At 39.6% G+C, this 16,851-nt stretch overlaps 1 protein-coding gene across 1 annotated transcript in view; it reads left to right on the top strand.

Moving 5' to 3' along the window:
• Positions 1-8,861, top strand: part of cfap157 (cilia and flagella associated protein 157) — a 37,896-nt gene extending 29,035 nt beyond the window's left edge. Inside the window, exons 8-9 of the mRNA XM_043720435.1 lie at positions 2,088-2,289; positions 8,639-8,861. Of these exons, the coding sequence (XP_043576370.1) occupies positions 2,088-2,289; positions 8,639-8,737 (301 nt within the window). The 3' untranslated portion in view covers positions 8,738-8,861. The remainder of the gene's footprint in view (positions 1-2,087; positions 2,290-8,638) is intronic.
• Positions 8,862-16,851: the final 7,990 nt, after the last annotated feature.

The following is a 16,851-nucleotide window of genomic DNA, read 5'->3' as shown; positions in this document are numbered from 1 at the left end:
GAATGAGGACATACCACAACCAAAAGGACTAACCACGTTACCATACATCAGGAGCATCTCGGAACTGACAGCCAGACTACTGCGACCCCTAAGACTCATAACAGCCACGCTCAGACAACAACTCACTAGAACGAAGGACCCGATACCCAACATGAGCAAAGCTAATGTAGTGTACAAAATACCATGCAAGGACTGCAGTAAACACTATATAGGACAAACAGGAAGACAGCTAACAATCCGCATACATGAACATCAACTAGCCACGAAACGACACGACCAGCTATCCTTAGTAGCCACACACACAGACAACAAACAACATGAATTCGACTGGGACAACACTACTATCATAGGGCAAGCCAGACAGAGAACAGCCAGGGAATTCCTAGAGGCATGGCATTCATCCACAAACTCCATCAACAAACACATCGACCTGGACCCAATATACCAACCACTATAGCGGACAGCTGAAACTGACAACCGGAAGCGGCAGGGACAGACCACTATAAACACCGGAGGAAACAGCAAAGAAGCGATTCGCAGGAGGCTCCCAAGCACTGATGATGTTGCCTAGCCAGGGGACGAAACATTTGCAACAAAAACTTCCAGCTCGGCGAACAGAACCACAACAGATTTTATTATTCTGGCTTATAAAATTAAAAATTATTCCTCTGAATTATTCCTTTGAAACTTGCAGCAAACATGGAATGCGCGCACACAGACACACACACAAACACACACACACTCTATTAAAGACAAAAATCCAGAGGTTGCACTCAGTGACTATACTCTTATAAGGTGCACTATTACAGATCCCTCTGAATGCAATCAACTGGAAATCATTGAATTGATGAGAACATCTGCTGTTATTTTCTTGGTCTCATTGTAAAAAAAACCCTTGAAAAAGTTGCATCTCAAAGGATAATTGGGTTTTTAAAGATGTGCTAATTTCATAACTCCTGCTAAATATCCTCATTGTCCCTGGAAGAGTAACTGTATATTAGTTGAATATTCCACTTCTTTATATTGATGAGAAATTAGCTATTTTGAAAAAATATATTTGTTTGCGTGTTAACTTTTATCTTAATCTTATTTATTAACTCTAATCATTTAATTTATATTTCTAAAATTTAAGAATTTGTGTAAAAGGAATTTTGATCTTTCTGCTTTGGTGTCGATGAGAATACTTAGTTGTGGTTAGGTGCATAACCAGGATGATGTCATTACTGCTCATGAATGCCCGGAGATCCCCTTGACTTGATGCCGGATTCAAACTGACATCAGGAAAGAGGGACTCTTCGCTACAGAGATTGATACATCTTTGTGTGCCAGTTTCTTCAGAGGTAAGCACTATTGTTTGAGCTGCTGACTGTGAAATTCATCCTCCACTGTGTTAGCCTCCCAGCTCAGCAGTTGAAGACAATTATTGCTGGTCAGTGGAGTCTTTGACTTGATTAAGTTTATTTATCATTGTCAATTTTCTGTTTCCCTTCATGAAGTCGATGATTTTTATTGGGTTACTGTTCTATGGATAAAGGGATCTGTCCTCTGCTTAAGTCATTCTAGACCCGAGTTAGTGATGGGGAGATCTAACTTAAATTGCTGGACAGGAAACCCATAGGACCAAGTGAAGCACTGTCATTTTTCCCCCTTATTTTATCCATTTAAAATCCATGTCACACAAACCAGCACTGAACCAGCTTGGTCACTTTTCTTTACTGAGTGTTAGGTATGTGTTGGGTTGAATTTACTCCTGTGTTAGGAGATTCGTTAGCCAAGGAATCCCAGAATCTGAAATCCTGTCTCACCCACTTACCAAAGAGGGCTGAGCCCAAGGGTCTTTATATATAAAGTACTGTCCCAGCTTAGATTAGCTAACTCAGCACTGAATGGGAAGCAAATCCAAGGTGTTCTGGCTTTTTTGACTCAGTGTATTGTCAAATGTTTTCTGTATCGACCTGATATTAGTGACAGCTTTGTGGCTCTGTCAGGCATCTTGTTTGTGGCTGGCAGCAAATTATATATATGATCATGACACTGCCAGTAACAATTCCTTTTCCCTTAACCCACCAATCCCCTTCTTTCTACAGGCATATTTTAGCTTCTGGTGCCATCAAAGGACCAGGCATTCTGCCGCATTATAAAGTAGGCGATCTGGGTCTCGTGCCAAGGCCCAAGCAAATGTCTCCCAGCGTCGCTGAGAAAGTGGGCCAACTGTCAAAGACAACGCGTTTGGATTTGCTCAGACCATTTGCCAATTCAGCACCGACTGAAATGACTTGTTTACCGATGGTAAATCTCCAAAATAGATGTGCCATGTTTTATAGATTCATATGATAGTAACCTTTCACCTTTGGGATGCAGGTTCAGTTTCAGCCTGTATCAATGGCAGAGTAATTGTGTCTTCCAGCTCCAAGGGCTGAGCATGAAATAACGTTTTGGGAAATAAGGATGAAATTGCCGATTTTGTAGTTACAGTCTTCCAATTGTCCGTGATTATAGACTTGGTGTCAAAGGATTGAAGGATTACACATGCTACCCCTCTGTTTGAGAATAGGGAGAGATGTAAAACCAGCAGCCTCAGGCTCAGTGGGTGGTGCAAAAGCTTGACGGTGATCCAGGGTAAAATTAATTGACATTGTGAAAAGTATGAGCCGATTAATGGTTGACAACATAGATTTCGTAAAGGCAAAATTGATTAACTTGATTGAGCTTTCCAAAAATATAACGCGAGGTTAATGAGGTACTACAGTAGATTCTGTTTGTGTAGACTTTCAAAAGACATATTAAGTACCAGATGACAGCCACATTAGTAAACTTGAGGCCCATTTGTTTAAAGGACAGTGGTAACATGGAAACAAAATTTGCGAAGGAACAGTAAACAGAGTAGTAGTAAACAGTTACTTTCCTGATTGGAGGAAAGAATATAGTAGTGTTCCCTAGTTGTTGGTATTTGAGTATATTCAGTCATTGATCTCAGCATGGGGAATGCAGTGGTGCATCCAGAATTTGGCATCCCATGGCAACAGGCTTGAATTTCACAGATTGCTCCAAGATATGACCTCCAATCTTGAGGGTCGTGGTGCCACAGTTGGTCTATGCATCAACTTGAGAGGATCAAGGCAATGAAGACTGGATGACATCATGGTTCTTCCATCATCATGGGCAACAGAACATTGATGATGTCAGTCACTACCCCTTACCAGGAAACAACATCCACAGGGAAAATGATGAGGTGTTTGATGGCCACATCAGTCTTCCACATGGTCTGGGTATTCAAATCCATCAACGCAACTCTTTATATCCATTGAAGTACCAACTGAAATCTGTGAAGCAAGACATGCAAGGGAATAGCAAAGTGGATGTCTTTTAACAGCACTGCCTATGTAAGGTTCGGGGCATCACTGGAGAAACAACATCCCCAATGAAGAAATGCTACATGGGACTGGTCATGGGCATTTACAGGACATTGTGACAGAGAGATGACTGGACTGGCAGGGCAATTATTTTGCCTCCTAGATGTACATCCAGCCACAGTAGTAGTTGAATAGACACCATCAGTTGGGAAGAGAAGATGGGGGCGGCCAAAGAAAACTCAGTGAAGCACTTTTAAGCAGGATGCCAAGAGTGGGACCTGGAGCGAAAAAGACCAACAAACCAGTGGTGGAGGATGTTTTGGGTATACAGGGTGTAATACTAATGTTTGTAGATAATGCAAAACCCAAAAGTAGTAAATAATAAGATTTCAGGAGGACACAGACTGTTAAAATGATGGATTAAATTCAAAGCAGTGAAATGACGCATGAGGAAAGAATGAGGAACAGCAATACAAAATGAATGAGACAATGTTAGAGGGAGAGGAGAAGCTGTGGGTGCATGTTCACCATACTTTGAAGGTATTGAAGTTAAGGCTGTTTGGGAAATGGGATTCTTGGCTTTATTAATTAAAAGGATTAGAAAACAAAACCAAGGAAATCGCATTAAACCTTTTTAAAATACTCTTCAGACCTCCACCAAATATTGCATTCAATTCTTGCTACCATCCTTTCGGAAGGATGAATGGGGAAGGTGCAGGAGAGATTTACTGAAATGCTACCAGGGTGAGGGATGGTACAAAGGTTGATATCCTGTCACCAAGTCATCCTTTATTTACAAATGAACAGTCCTCGACTATAGTACTGCCGCATACAGAGTCAGGTACCAGAGTGTCAGTATCCCTGATACTCCATGTTTTTAGAGTCATACAGCACAGAAACAGAGCCTTTAGTCCAACTCGTCCATGCCAACCAAGTTTCCCAAACTAAACTAGTCCCACTTGCTGGTGTTTGGCCCATATCCCTCTGAACATTTCCTATTCATGTACATGTCCAAATGTTTATAGAATGTTGCAACTGTACCTGCATCTAGCACTTCTTTTGGCAGTTCATTCCACATACACACCACCCTGTGTGTGAAAAACTTCCCCCTCAAGTCCCTTTTAAATCCTTCTCCTCTTACCTTAAAAACATGCTCTCTTAGTTTGAACTCCCCCACCCTAGGGAAAAGACCTTTGTTATCACCTTATCCATAACTGGATCTCTGTTTGAACACTAAATTGTGAGACAAGCAAAGATGCTGCCATCATAGGTGTAATTATGGAATTTTTAATGGAAATAGTAAGCTAATAGTAACATTATTGGACCAGCAAATCAGTGACCTGGACTAAATCTCTGGCAGGAGAAAGTGAGGGCTGCAGATGCTGGAGATCAGAGCTGAAAATGTGTTGCTGGAAAAGCACAGCAGGACAGGCAGCATCCAAGGAACAGGAGAATCGACGTTTCAGGCATAAGCCCTGAAGAAGGGCTTATGCCCGAAACGTCAATTCTCCTGTTCCTTGGATGCTGCCTGTCCTGCTACGCTTTTCCAGCAACACATTTTAAATCTCTGGCAGTACAAGTTCAAATCTCACTTTTACAATTGTCAACATTTAAATTCAAGTTGTTAATAAATAAAATATGGAATAAATGACATCTCATTAGTATCCTTACATACGGATGAGGAAGGACACCACTTCGACTGGGACAACAAATCCATCCTAAGACAGGCCAAACAGAGACATGCACCAGAATTCCTAGAAGCATGGCATTCCAACCGGAACTCTATCAACAAACACATTGACTTGGATCCCATTTACCATCCCCTGAGAAAAATAATAGGAAATGACATCACCATAGGAAATGATGCACCACAGGAAATGACTTCACCAGCCCACAGAAACTCAAACATATAAATAGAAAGTGGGCTACACCACCAGTGCTTCATTCGGAGACTCACTGAAGATGTTACCTCGTATGATGATGAAACATCTGAAAACAAAGCTTCCAGCTCAGCAAGCAAACCTACATCCATAAATGACATTTTGAACAGTGGCTGTTAATTTGGTCCAATCAGGGAACTCATAATCTGTAGTCCAGGTGACTGACCTTGTTACAAATACAACAAAGGGGAGTTAGGTGCAGCGATTGGAGAAGCTGAGTTGTTTTCCTTAGAGAGCAGAGGGTTAGGAAGAGTAAAAGCTAAAAAGATGCTGGAAATACTTAGCAGGTCAGGCAGCATCTGTGGAGAGGAACAGCATTATTATTTCAGGTAGGTGACCTGAATCAAGCTAGGATAAAGAGAGATTTGATAGAGCTGTTCAAAATCACAAATAGTTTTGATGGAGTGAATAAGCCGTTTCCAGTGCCGGATAGGTCAGAACCTGAGGATGCAGATTGAAAATGTCTGATGTGAGAAAAAAGGGGCATGAGGAAATACTCTGCATGTCATGATCTGGAAGAATGGTCTAACTCTCTGAAGGGAATTAGATACATACTTAAAATAAAAACATTTATTTACAATGCTATAAGAGAAGAACGTGTTGGGGAGGAGAATATTTAGATAGCAGATTTTAGGTTTATGGTCTCTTTCTTGGTGCTGTATCATTGTATAACTCTAAAGAACATGTGGGTCTACAGCACAACACTGCCTCTCAGTCTCACTAAGTGACAGTGCCGGGTGGCTATTATGGGAAATATAAAGATATCACACTGGTGCAGTCGAATGTGCTTGGAATTAAGCTGCAATATTTAACTCTATACATTTGACTGTGTTAAACCTTACCTTGGTGCTTTATTCAGACAAAGGAAGTCTGAAATGGAAAAAGGTGCATCCTCCAGCACCATAATTCATTAAGCTATAAGCTTTTCTAGAACTCTGTATGAACTTAAAGTAACCTGGAATTTGTTGCAATGATTTGATTTTAAAAATTGTTCATTGTAACCTTTAGTCTTCCAAATGCTGTACTTTGCATCATTTAATCACTACATCTTCCTGATTCACCTCATTCTCTCCCAGTCTTTTATCCTCCCTTCATTGCCAATTTTCTGTCCTCTCTCTTTCTCTTGTTGAGCCATTGTCTCTTTAATAGGATTGGCAGTAGTGTTGTGATATTGTCACTGGACTTGTATTTGAGAGGCCTGGACTAGTGGTCTGGGAAGAGCCTGGATCAAATCCAAGCAGAGTAAATACAATGAATACTAAATCTGAAATATGAAGCAAATCTCCATAATGGTGCCATGCAACTATCAGTGATTAATGTAAAAACCCATCTGATGCCCATTAGGGAAGGAAATCTGCTGTCCATACCTGGTCTGGTCCACATAGGAGTCTGATAGTAACATGAACATATGAACCCAGAACAAGCTATTCAGCCCTTGGGACAGCTCCACCATCCAATGTTTGTGTTTTGAATTCCATGTTATAATCTGCCTCCAATAATCTTCAATTCCCTTGTCTAACAAGAATGTCTCCACCTCTATTTTAAAAATATTTTAATAAACTGGTTTCCACTACTTTTGAGGCACAAGGTTCCAGATTCATACAACTGTCTGGGAGGAAAGAAAATTCTCGTATCTCACTCCTTAAAAGCTAAGCCCTAATTTCAATACAGTGCCCTATTGTTCTGGACTTGGCCACAAGAGGAAACATCTTTTCCACATCCACCTTGTCAAGATCATTCAGGATCTTGAATCTTTAACCAAATCATCCCTCTCCCTTCTAAACTCTAGTGGAAACAAGCCCAACCTGTCAAACCTCTTCTCAAAGACAACTGAATAAACATTCTGTGAACTATCTCCAGTGTATTTACGTTCTTCCGTAAATAGAGACAAAAGCTTACACACATTAGTCGATATGTGGTTTCACCACAGCCCTGTATAACTGAAGTATAACATCTAAAGTACTGTTCAATTCTTCTCAAAATAAAGGCTACCATCCTGTCAACCTTCTTGATTACATGCTGTCCCTGCATACTAATATTTTTTGACTCGAGCTAGAATGCCTTCATCCCTCTGCACCTTGGATTTCCATTCTCTGTTTAAGTAATACTCTGCTTTTTCATGCTTCCTGCCAAAGTGAACAACCTCACATTTTCTCACATTAGACTTCATTACCAGATTTTTTTGCCCATTTGTTCAACCAGTCACTATCCTCTGCAAGCTCATTTCTTCACAACAAACTTTTCTACCTATCTTTGTGTCATCTGCAAATTTAGCTACCATGCTTTCAATTCCATCATCTAAGTTATTGACATTAAATTATAAAAAGTACAGACATCTTTTGGACTCCACTTGTCGCATCCTGCCAATCAGACAAAGACCCATTCATGCACACTCTTTTGTTTCTGCCGTCCAGCCATCTAGCCATGTTAATATGCTACCCCTTATACCTGAGCTTTCATTTGTCACAATAACCTTTGATTTGGCACCTTATCAAATCTAAACACAGTAAATCTACAGACTCTCCTTGATCCATGGCATACGTTACTCCTTCAGATAAGTCTAATACATTGGTTAAGCATGATATTCTCCTTTGCAAAGACATACTCTTATCAGTTACCTCAAGCTTTTCTAATTAGGCAGCCACAACCTTTTTAGTGATCGATTCTAACAATTTTGCCACAACAGATATCAAGCTAATTGGCCTATAGTTTACTGGTTTTTGCCTTCCTCCCTACTTGAATAGAGGGATTATATTGTTACTTCTTATTCTGATGGAACCTTTCCTGAATCTAAGGAATTTTAGAAAATTAACACCAACATTTCCTCATTAGACACCTCTTTTAAGACGCAGTGGTGAAGCCCACATGGTTGACTCTTAATTGCTTGAATTAACTCTAGCAAACCACTCATTCAAGAGTAATTAAGGGAGGGGAACCAATGCTACCTCGCTGCTGACACCCACATCTCACAAAAAAAACTCACTTTATCCAGATTCATACTCTGTCTGAGAGACTGACTAATGCAGAAGCCTGTCCACACTCTGTTACTATATGAGAAATTGATATAGAATACATTAATCCCACCTCATTAAAGAATATCACATTGTGGCATGCAGAATCAGAAACACAATGAGACATCTCACACACTACCATGAGAGCTAGCCCTAATAGCTGACCAAGAAGCCTTTAAGCTTGAGAAGTTACAGATGGTGATGGGATGGGTTGGGGTGATTTTCGGTCCTCAGCCTCGGCGACAGTGATGTCCTGGACTGAGGGACTTTGCTTTTCATCATGATTTTTCAACATAATATTTCTTCTCCTCGACCCCCCCCCTGTTATTTCTAGGATCCAGCTCCTGCAGATCAGGGAGTGCAGGCCTCGATTCTGCCCAACATTGCTGTGGCATGCTGCCTTCAAGACCAAGTTTGCGACCAAACTAGTTAGACTTTTGTGATCATCGGTACTTTTTACAGCTAAACTCAATTATTAAATAGTGTTCTTACTGAATTTGTTATTTGTCCATGATTTAGATCATTGAAAATAATTAATAAAATTGCATTTTATAACTAAAAGAATTGTTCACTCTTGTGATCTTTGAGGCAATAGTTACAGTGATTGACTTAAAGGAATTTATTCAAATTGTAAGCTAGAAGTCAGCCATTCATTCTTTTGGGGTCTCTTATTTCATTGTACATTGACTTCAAAAGGCACTTCTACAATCTAGCGTAGGGTCGATGATGGGTTGCTTGTAGAAAAGGCACAGTTAAACCTCCCTGCCCTGCAGAATCTTGGAAGATGGGTGTTTAAGATGTCTCAGTGATGGTGTGATTCTGCTGTGGCAACATTTCCAATCTGACCAAATCGGGAGTCACCTATTGGAAGCCAGTGGATGCCTCTTTTAATATACAAGTTCATGCTCTGATATTGTTCGTCCCTGACTGCCATTTTAATTGGAGACCTGCATTGTACAATCTAACCTAGCAGCAAGAGAGACCAAGGTCAAAAGAGGAATGTGTTTTATTTTAATATCCTGATTGGACCGGCTGATAGCAGAGTGCTTCTTTAGATCCCACATGGGCTCCATACAGTTCTTTTACTGAGGTTGCCATTTCATCTGTTCTTTCTGCACTCCCTCCAGCCTACTTAATGTCAGGAGCCTTTCCTTCCTGTCATAACCTCCTAAATTTATTCAGCATTTCTAAAATAGTCAAATGTCCAAAATTGTTTCAGAAAGACGTAAGCTGATAGCACAGAGAGGTCTGCATCATCAGTTTAGAAAACACCAGCATCTGTCCTTTTAATTCGCACTAATTTTACCCCTACCCTGAATGTGTTGATACCAGCTGCGTACAGTTCCACTGTTTACTTGCCAACTCAAAACTGAATCGCAAGCTAAACTCAATTCTTTCTTCAATCTCTATACATAATGGTAAGGGTGCTGCTGGAACTGAACTCAGGATTTTCAAGCTGAAGATAAAAAAAACAAGATATTCCAGCTATCAGTTCAGAAGAGATTAGCCATGATTTTTAAGGAGTGTATTGGGAAGTTGGCTTTGATGAACAATTGTATACATTAGGCATTTGGATGTAAGTTTGCTCACTGAGCTGGAAGATTTGTTTTCAGATGTTTCGTCACCATACTTACCTAGTATGGTGACGAAACATCTGAAAATGAACCTTCCACCTCAGCAAGCAAATTTAAATCTAGAACCTCAATCTGAGCTACAAATCTTCTCAAACCTCGCTAACATTAGGTATGTTCCGAAAGGAAAGGAGACGGTTAGAAAGGTAGCATAATGGCTGCTAATATTTCTTTAACAGAACATTATTTCAACGTGCCTCCACACACTGCAGCACAGAGGGACTATGAAGAGCAGAGGAAAAATCACCTTTTCAAAGTATTCAATAAGAACGGGTACCCAATGAACACAGTCTGCCAATTTCTCAGCAACAAACCCAAACAAGCAGACAAAACGCACCCAGAAGCCCTAGCCATTCTCCCCTACATCAGAGACATCTTGAAAATGACTGCTAGACTACTCAGACCTCTTGGCATCATGGTAGCCCACAAACCCACCAACACACTAAAATAGCAGCTAACGAACTTAAAAGACCCTATACAGACAACAAGCAAAATGAACATCATTTACAAAATACCTTGCAAGAACTGTAACAAACACTAAATTGGACAAACAGGCAGAAAACTAGCTACCAGGATACATGAACATCAACTAGCCATAAAAAGACATGACCCTCTATCACAAGTATCCTTTACGTACAGATGAAGAAGGACACCACTTTGACTGGGTCAACACATCCATCCTAGGACATGCTAAACGGAGATACACATGGGAATTCCTAGAAGCATGGCATTCCAACTGGAACTCTTATCAACAAACACATTGACTTGGACCCCATCTACCACCCTGTGAGAAAAAGAACAGGAAATTACATCAACCACCTTAAGAAGCCAAGACACATAAATAGAAAGCGGGACATAACACCAGCTCTTCACTGGAGGCCCACTGATGATGTTACCTAGTATGGTGATGAAATGTCTGAAAATGAACCTTCCAGCTCAGTGAACAAACCAACATACAGAACCTCAACCTGAGATACAAATCTTCTCGTTGGCTGCTATTATGTTGGTAATAGGATTAGATAATTCAGAACCTTAGCAGGAGGACACAGCCTGATTAATAGACTAGTTAACTTCAAAACTAATCAGTGGAAAGCATATTTCATTGAGAAACCAGTGGCACCTATGGAAGATGGTGGAGACACTTAATGTTCATTCATTGAAATGAAAATTACACAGATTTATTTCAGGCAGTAATATTTTGGAGTATAGTACATGAATAGTTTTAGACATCATGTGGAAAGTGTAGCAATTTGAGAACAGATAACTTCAGATCTATCAAATAAAACCAGAAAGCAAATGTAGATCGGACAGCATTTTATTTAATATAGCACTAGACCTATGTTTCTCAAAGCATTTCCATAGCTAGAAGTTTTCTCATGTCATATTAGTGTTCATAGAAAATAACTGCCATTGTTAGTCAATTCCATATCTGTTGTGTCAGTGATTACCGCTGATAGAAGGCAAATTAGATAGATCTAGAGCTTTTTTTCAGTCAATCACTTCTCTATGTTGAGATGTATCTGGTAGCTCTACTTTATAAAGGCATTCACGTATGGATATTGGGCTGCATTAGGATCTGGGTCAATTTTGTTGCCTTATAATTTATTATGAAGGTTTCCCATATTACCACCTTTAAATTTTGAGGGTTTATACAAAAATGCTTTATTTCAAGTTCTGTGCAATTTTTAAAAATGTCACTTTGAACATTGGAACATTTTTTAACGTGGCATTTATTGGCAACCACATAGTTTCAGCCCATTGCTAGACTTATTTGCTGGAGGTCACTTCCCTAGGTTTTATGACTGCTAGAAAACTAGAGTCATAGAGTCATACAGCACGGAAACAGACTCTTTGGTCCAGATATCCTAAGCTGATCTTGTCCCATTTGCTAGCATTTGGCCCATATCCCTCTAAACCCTTCCTATTCATGTACCCATCCAGAATATTGTAATTGTACCTACCTCTGCAACTTGTTCCATGCACACACCCTCTGTATGAGAAAATTGCTCCTTGGACGCCTTCTAATTCTTTGCCCTCTCATTTTAAACCTATGCCCTCAAGTTTTGAACTTCCCTACCATGGGAAAATGATCTTGGCTATTCACCCAATTTATACCCCTTGTGATGTCATAAACCTTTCTAAGCCCTCAGTGCTCCAGGCAAAAAAGAGACCTTCTAGTGAGTGCCAGAGTGCCATACTGACAGCATCTGAACACCCAACCCTTATTCTATTTTGCCATTAAGAACTAACAGTGTTATGAAGATGTGGGGTATATTGTACCTTTAAGAGAGTTAAAAACTACTAGTGACAGCACCAAGTGTTCTCAATAAGATACAATGTAACATGTGCTCCAGCTACTGGGGTAGCTAGGGGTAGCTGGTTGCCTGGAAATGACAAAGCAGACTCAAATTAGGCCAATCAGTTTAAATTATACCCCGAAAAATACCAAATTCCAATCCAGTTTTAATTTAGTATATTGACAATCTTTGAATTGCCAATATGCTTTGGGGGTATAAAACCTGGGAAAATTGAGCAGTTGGGAGGAGAACTGCCAAGCCAGCATGTAGAGACTGCCCAGAAAATAGCTCTCTAAAGTGTACCTTTATCGATGAGTAACCTATGAAGCAGAATCCCCCAAGAAGAAAAGAAGACAGGAATACAGAGAAAATTGAAAGTTGCCTGGTTTTGAGATAAGACGTTTTGTTTTCCAAATTTTAATCAGGCGTTTTATCGGACTAGTGTTATAGAGGGGAAGATAAAAGATAGGTTAGAGGAAGGAGTTGTAAATAGTTATTAGTTAATTATTCTCTGTTATACTTTAAGAAATAAGGTTGTTAATTTTTACTTTAAATAGTTCTTGACCACTCGAATATTCACAGATTGCTGCATGGGATAAATCCTTTCTGTGTTGCTGGTTTACATTAAGCGGGAGAGTTTACCCCATGTCGTAAAAACAGTTATCAAACCTTTTTTTCAATCTTAATCTCTGTAGAGAAATCTGTTTTCTTGTTTTCCTTTACTTAGAATATATGTTAAGGTATTTAAAAGGGATAATTATTTATGCTTTCTTTTTATGAGCTGTATGTATTAACTAGTTTGCATTTTCATTGAATATATTTTGTTTTATAAGCCAACCATAGATAATTGACTAACTGTGTAAAATATTTAAATTTATATCATGAACAGTAGAGTTGTGGGACTGGAGGGAGGGAGACATTGCACTCTTTGTGTCTCGGTGATAACAGTTGTTGAATAGTCTTTCAACAACTCCGTTTATGTGCAAAATGTAGTAATATATACAAAACACCTACTCTAGTACATGTTAACACCTGCAGGCAAAGAAAGATTATTGTAAATTCACAAACTAATTTACCAGATTAAATTTTGAAGGTGGTTTTGGCCATTTCCAGATAAGAAAATAAAATTGAAATGTCACAGAAAATGGAGGTATCTTTAGGAACGTAAGCACCCCAAAAAAATTATTTTCTCTTCCTTATTGCCAGACTCAATGATGTTTAATATTTTAAACAACTGCTTTCTCCATCAGTTGACAGCTTTCCTCATTTGATACGTCGCTGACTATCTCCCCCGACTATTCCAGCTTCTAAACCTTATCCAAATTATCCATCAAATAATTAGTGCACTGCTCCAGTGCTTGCTTCACTTTGCATTTTTGGACTTCGCTGTAATGTCCCAATTTATGTTGGAGTATCCCACGCTTTGATATGTGTGGGGCAGGGCCAATGCCAATCATCAAATGTGGCATAATCTTAAAAGATACAAGGAGATTATTACGCAATAGAAGGTTTTTTGAAATTAACTCCCAAATAAATTGGGCTTGAACTGGCACCCAACTAAGGTGGCTATTGGTTAAGAAATGACTAAATTATTGTGGACAAAGTTAAAAATCACACAAAACCAGTTTATAGTCCAACAAGTTTATTTGGAAGCACTAGCTTTCAGAGCGCTGCTCCTTCATCAGATAGACAGCTACCTGACAAAGAAGCAGTGCTCCGAAAGCTAGTGCCTCCAAATAAACCTTGTTGTGTGATTTTTAACTTTGTCCACCCCAGTCCAACACCAGCTCCTCCACATCATAATTATTGTGGGCAGCAATAGCTTTACAGTTCCATAGCCTGGACTCATAATTAAACTAAATTGATGAGTGCTCCTGTCCATTGGTGCAATTGTACAGGAAAGACGTGAATTGAAGGCTGCCTGTAATTCAAGATAGCCGACCCAGAAAATACCTATGTAAAAGAGAACACGTTGACACAGTGCTGTCCTTCTGAGTTCAGAAATGCGGTCTGCTGTAGTAAGCGAAGGGAAAGGAGGCAATTTATCTTGCACCAGGCCGAAGGGGGTTTGACCTGCTTGTTGCTAGTGTCTGGGTGAATTATAAGTGAAGCTTTTTTTTAATTTAATTTTTTTGTGCAGTGAGGCATCATTGAAAAGAATTTGGGGAATAGGTAGGATTAAATACTAGTTTGGTAGTACAGAACTTGAAGATTGCTAACAAAAAAAGATACATTTTGTGGAAATTTTCCATCTTGCTCCCATCAGGAGGAAAGGGGACCATTTTATGCGCTAAGAGAACGCTGATTGGTGGGAAGTTGCGCTCCACATACAAATCAATCAGCACTCTCTCCTTTGCCCCTTTACATTCCCTCATCTGTGTCATTGATATAAATTGTAAAAAGTCACAGCATAGGCTACAAGACTGTACACTGTCAATTGAAAAGGTAAAAACAAATATGGGCACACTGAAGATTTAACCAGCCCTTCTTAAAAGACAGAAAACTGATATAGTTATGTGTACTGTGCTGAAGTGCTGGATAAGCTGGATTAGAACATGAGTCCTGATGTGTTAGCCAACAATTTGTTGCTGGTTCACCAAAGTATTTATGTGACCTATCTCCCTCTCTTGTGGCTTCCATGAAGCAGACAAGCCAAGAAATGCACCTTTTAAAACAGACCAGAAATTAAATATAAGTACAGAACTAGGAAAGTTGGAAATTGGAGCAAACAGGTGGCAGATACAATTTTGTATCAATAGTATGAGGTAATGCACTTTGGAAAGGAAAATAATTAAATGAAATATTTACTAAATGGTAAGAAAATCATGATTTTCATTTTTAAAAATATACTTAATGGCAGAAGTAATTTACCTGTTACTGGATAATCTGTCATTTGTTTATGCATCAATCTGAATTAGTCAGAAGTCACATGACACCAGGTCACCTGACGAAGGAGCAGCGCCCCTAAAGCTTGTGATTTTAAATAAACCTGTTGGATTATTATCCAACAGCACTACCTTCACATCAATCTGAATTTGAAAAAGACCATACGATAATATACCTAGTTTCCATTGCTTGATTAGACTACATGCATGCTTGAAATGTGGCATAACCTTAGAAGATACAAGTAGATTATTACACTATAGAAAGTCTTTTGAAATTAGCTTGAAATAAGTCAGGTTTGAAATGTCATTGACTAAGACGATACAGAATTTTAAAGTGTGTAAATATGAGGAATGGGGCCTGATCAAACTGGCCCACTTGCACAAGCTGACAACAATTCAATGTGCTGCCGTGTCTATGTGATCCTATTGCTTTGTGTCTATTCTTGGCACTTTCTAAAAGATGGAGAGAGTGAGGACTGCAGATACTGGAGATCAGAGTCAAAGAGTGTGGTGCTGTAAAAGCATCAGGAAGGGCTTATGCCCAAAACATCAACTCTCCTGCTCCTCAGATGCTGCCTGACCGGCTGTGCTTTCCCAGCACCACACTCTTCAACTTTCTAAAAGATGTCAAGTCTGATCATCAAATAATCATTGCCGTGAAAGGATGACTGAGATTAATTTACACCCAACAGAATTTTGTCCTTTTTCCAGCCAGTTAGATACTTACATCACTTTTCATTTTGATTATGCAGGAAATTACTCCAGTGTGTTCCCTGGGAGAAAAGACAATGTTCATTTAGAATGGTGTAACAATGAAAACAATCCAGCAGATGTGAGAGTGAGCAACATCCCATTCACCTGTAGCCAGCAGCAGACTTTCAGATGTGCCTTCAACCCATCCCATAACTGTCTTTTTGGGGATATTGATTAGTGCTTGCCTTTCTTGCACAGGAGGCAAGGAAATGATATGAGAAGGCGAGAAACTTAAATCTTCATGCAGCCTATAAAGAGTTCCTTTCAAAATTAAGCTATTTATTGTAACAGTTGGTCATATAATTTATTTTTTCCAACCTGTGGAAACTCCTTGAATAGGAACACATGAGGTGTACAGCCTTACAGAAAGTTCAGGACATTGGTTTGGAATGTGGTGTTAACAGAGCGTCAGGAAGTAGCAGTCATCTCTCTCCAATGAGACAACAGTCCTCTGGGACTTGACCTTCCACACTGGTCACTGCTTCAAGCTGCCTCTCTTTATTTTTGGTGTAAATTTCACTGACCAGGTGGCAGATGTGACTCAGTGGATAACCTCTCACCTCTGTAACCACAGGCTGTAGGTTCAAATCCTACCCTGACATGAGGACAAGTGTTAAGACTGACACTCTGAGGGAATACTGCACCATCAAGCACGAGGTCCATGGCCCTGTCTCCCATTTAAAGTGAATGTAAAAGGTCCCATTGTACGATTTTGGAAAAAGGGCAGAGAGGGTATCTCCTGCACTGGCCAATACCTATCCCTCAATTAAGCATCACAAGAAACAGATGATCTGATCATTATCACACTGTTGCTTGTGAAAGTTTGCTGGATACAAACTGGATGCTGTGATTCCTATATTACAACATCCTTCGATTTACGTAGCTGATATAACGAACTCTGGGTGTCTAGTACCTCTGGAAGGTGCTATACAAATGCAAGTCTTTTATTTTAATACTCTTCACTAGAGATATTCAAATTCT

This window comes from Chiloscyllium plagiosum, chromosome 30 (assembly GCF_004010195.1).
Source record: "Chiloscyllium plagiosum isolate BGI_BamShark_2017 chromosome 30, ASM401019v2, whole genome shotgun sequence".
NCBI lineage: Eukaryota > Metazoa > Chordata > Chondrichthyes > Orectolobiformes > Hemiscylliidae > Chiloscyllium > Chiloscyllium plagiosum.
Note: the sequence above shows the minus strand (reverse complement) of the source record. Positions and strands in the feature narration are given on the sequence as shown.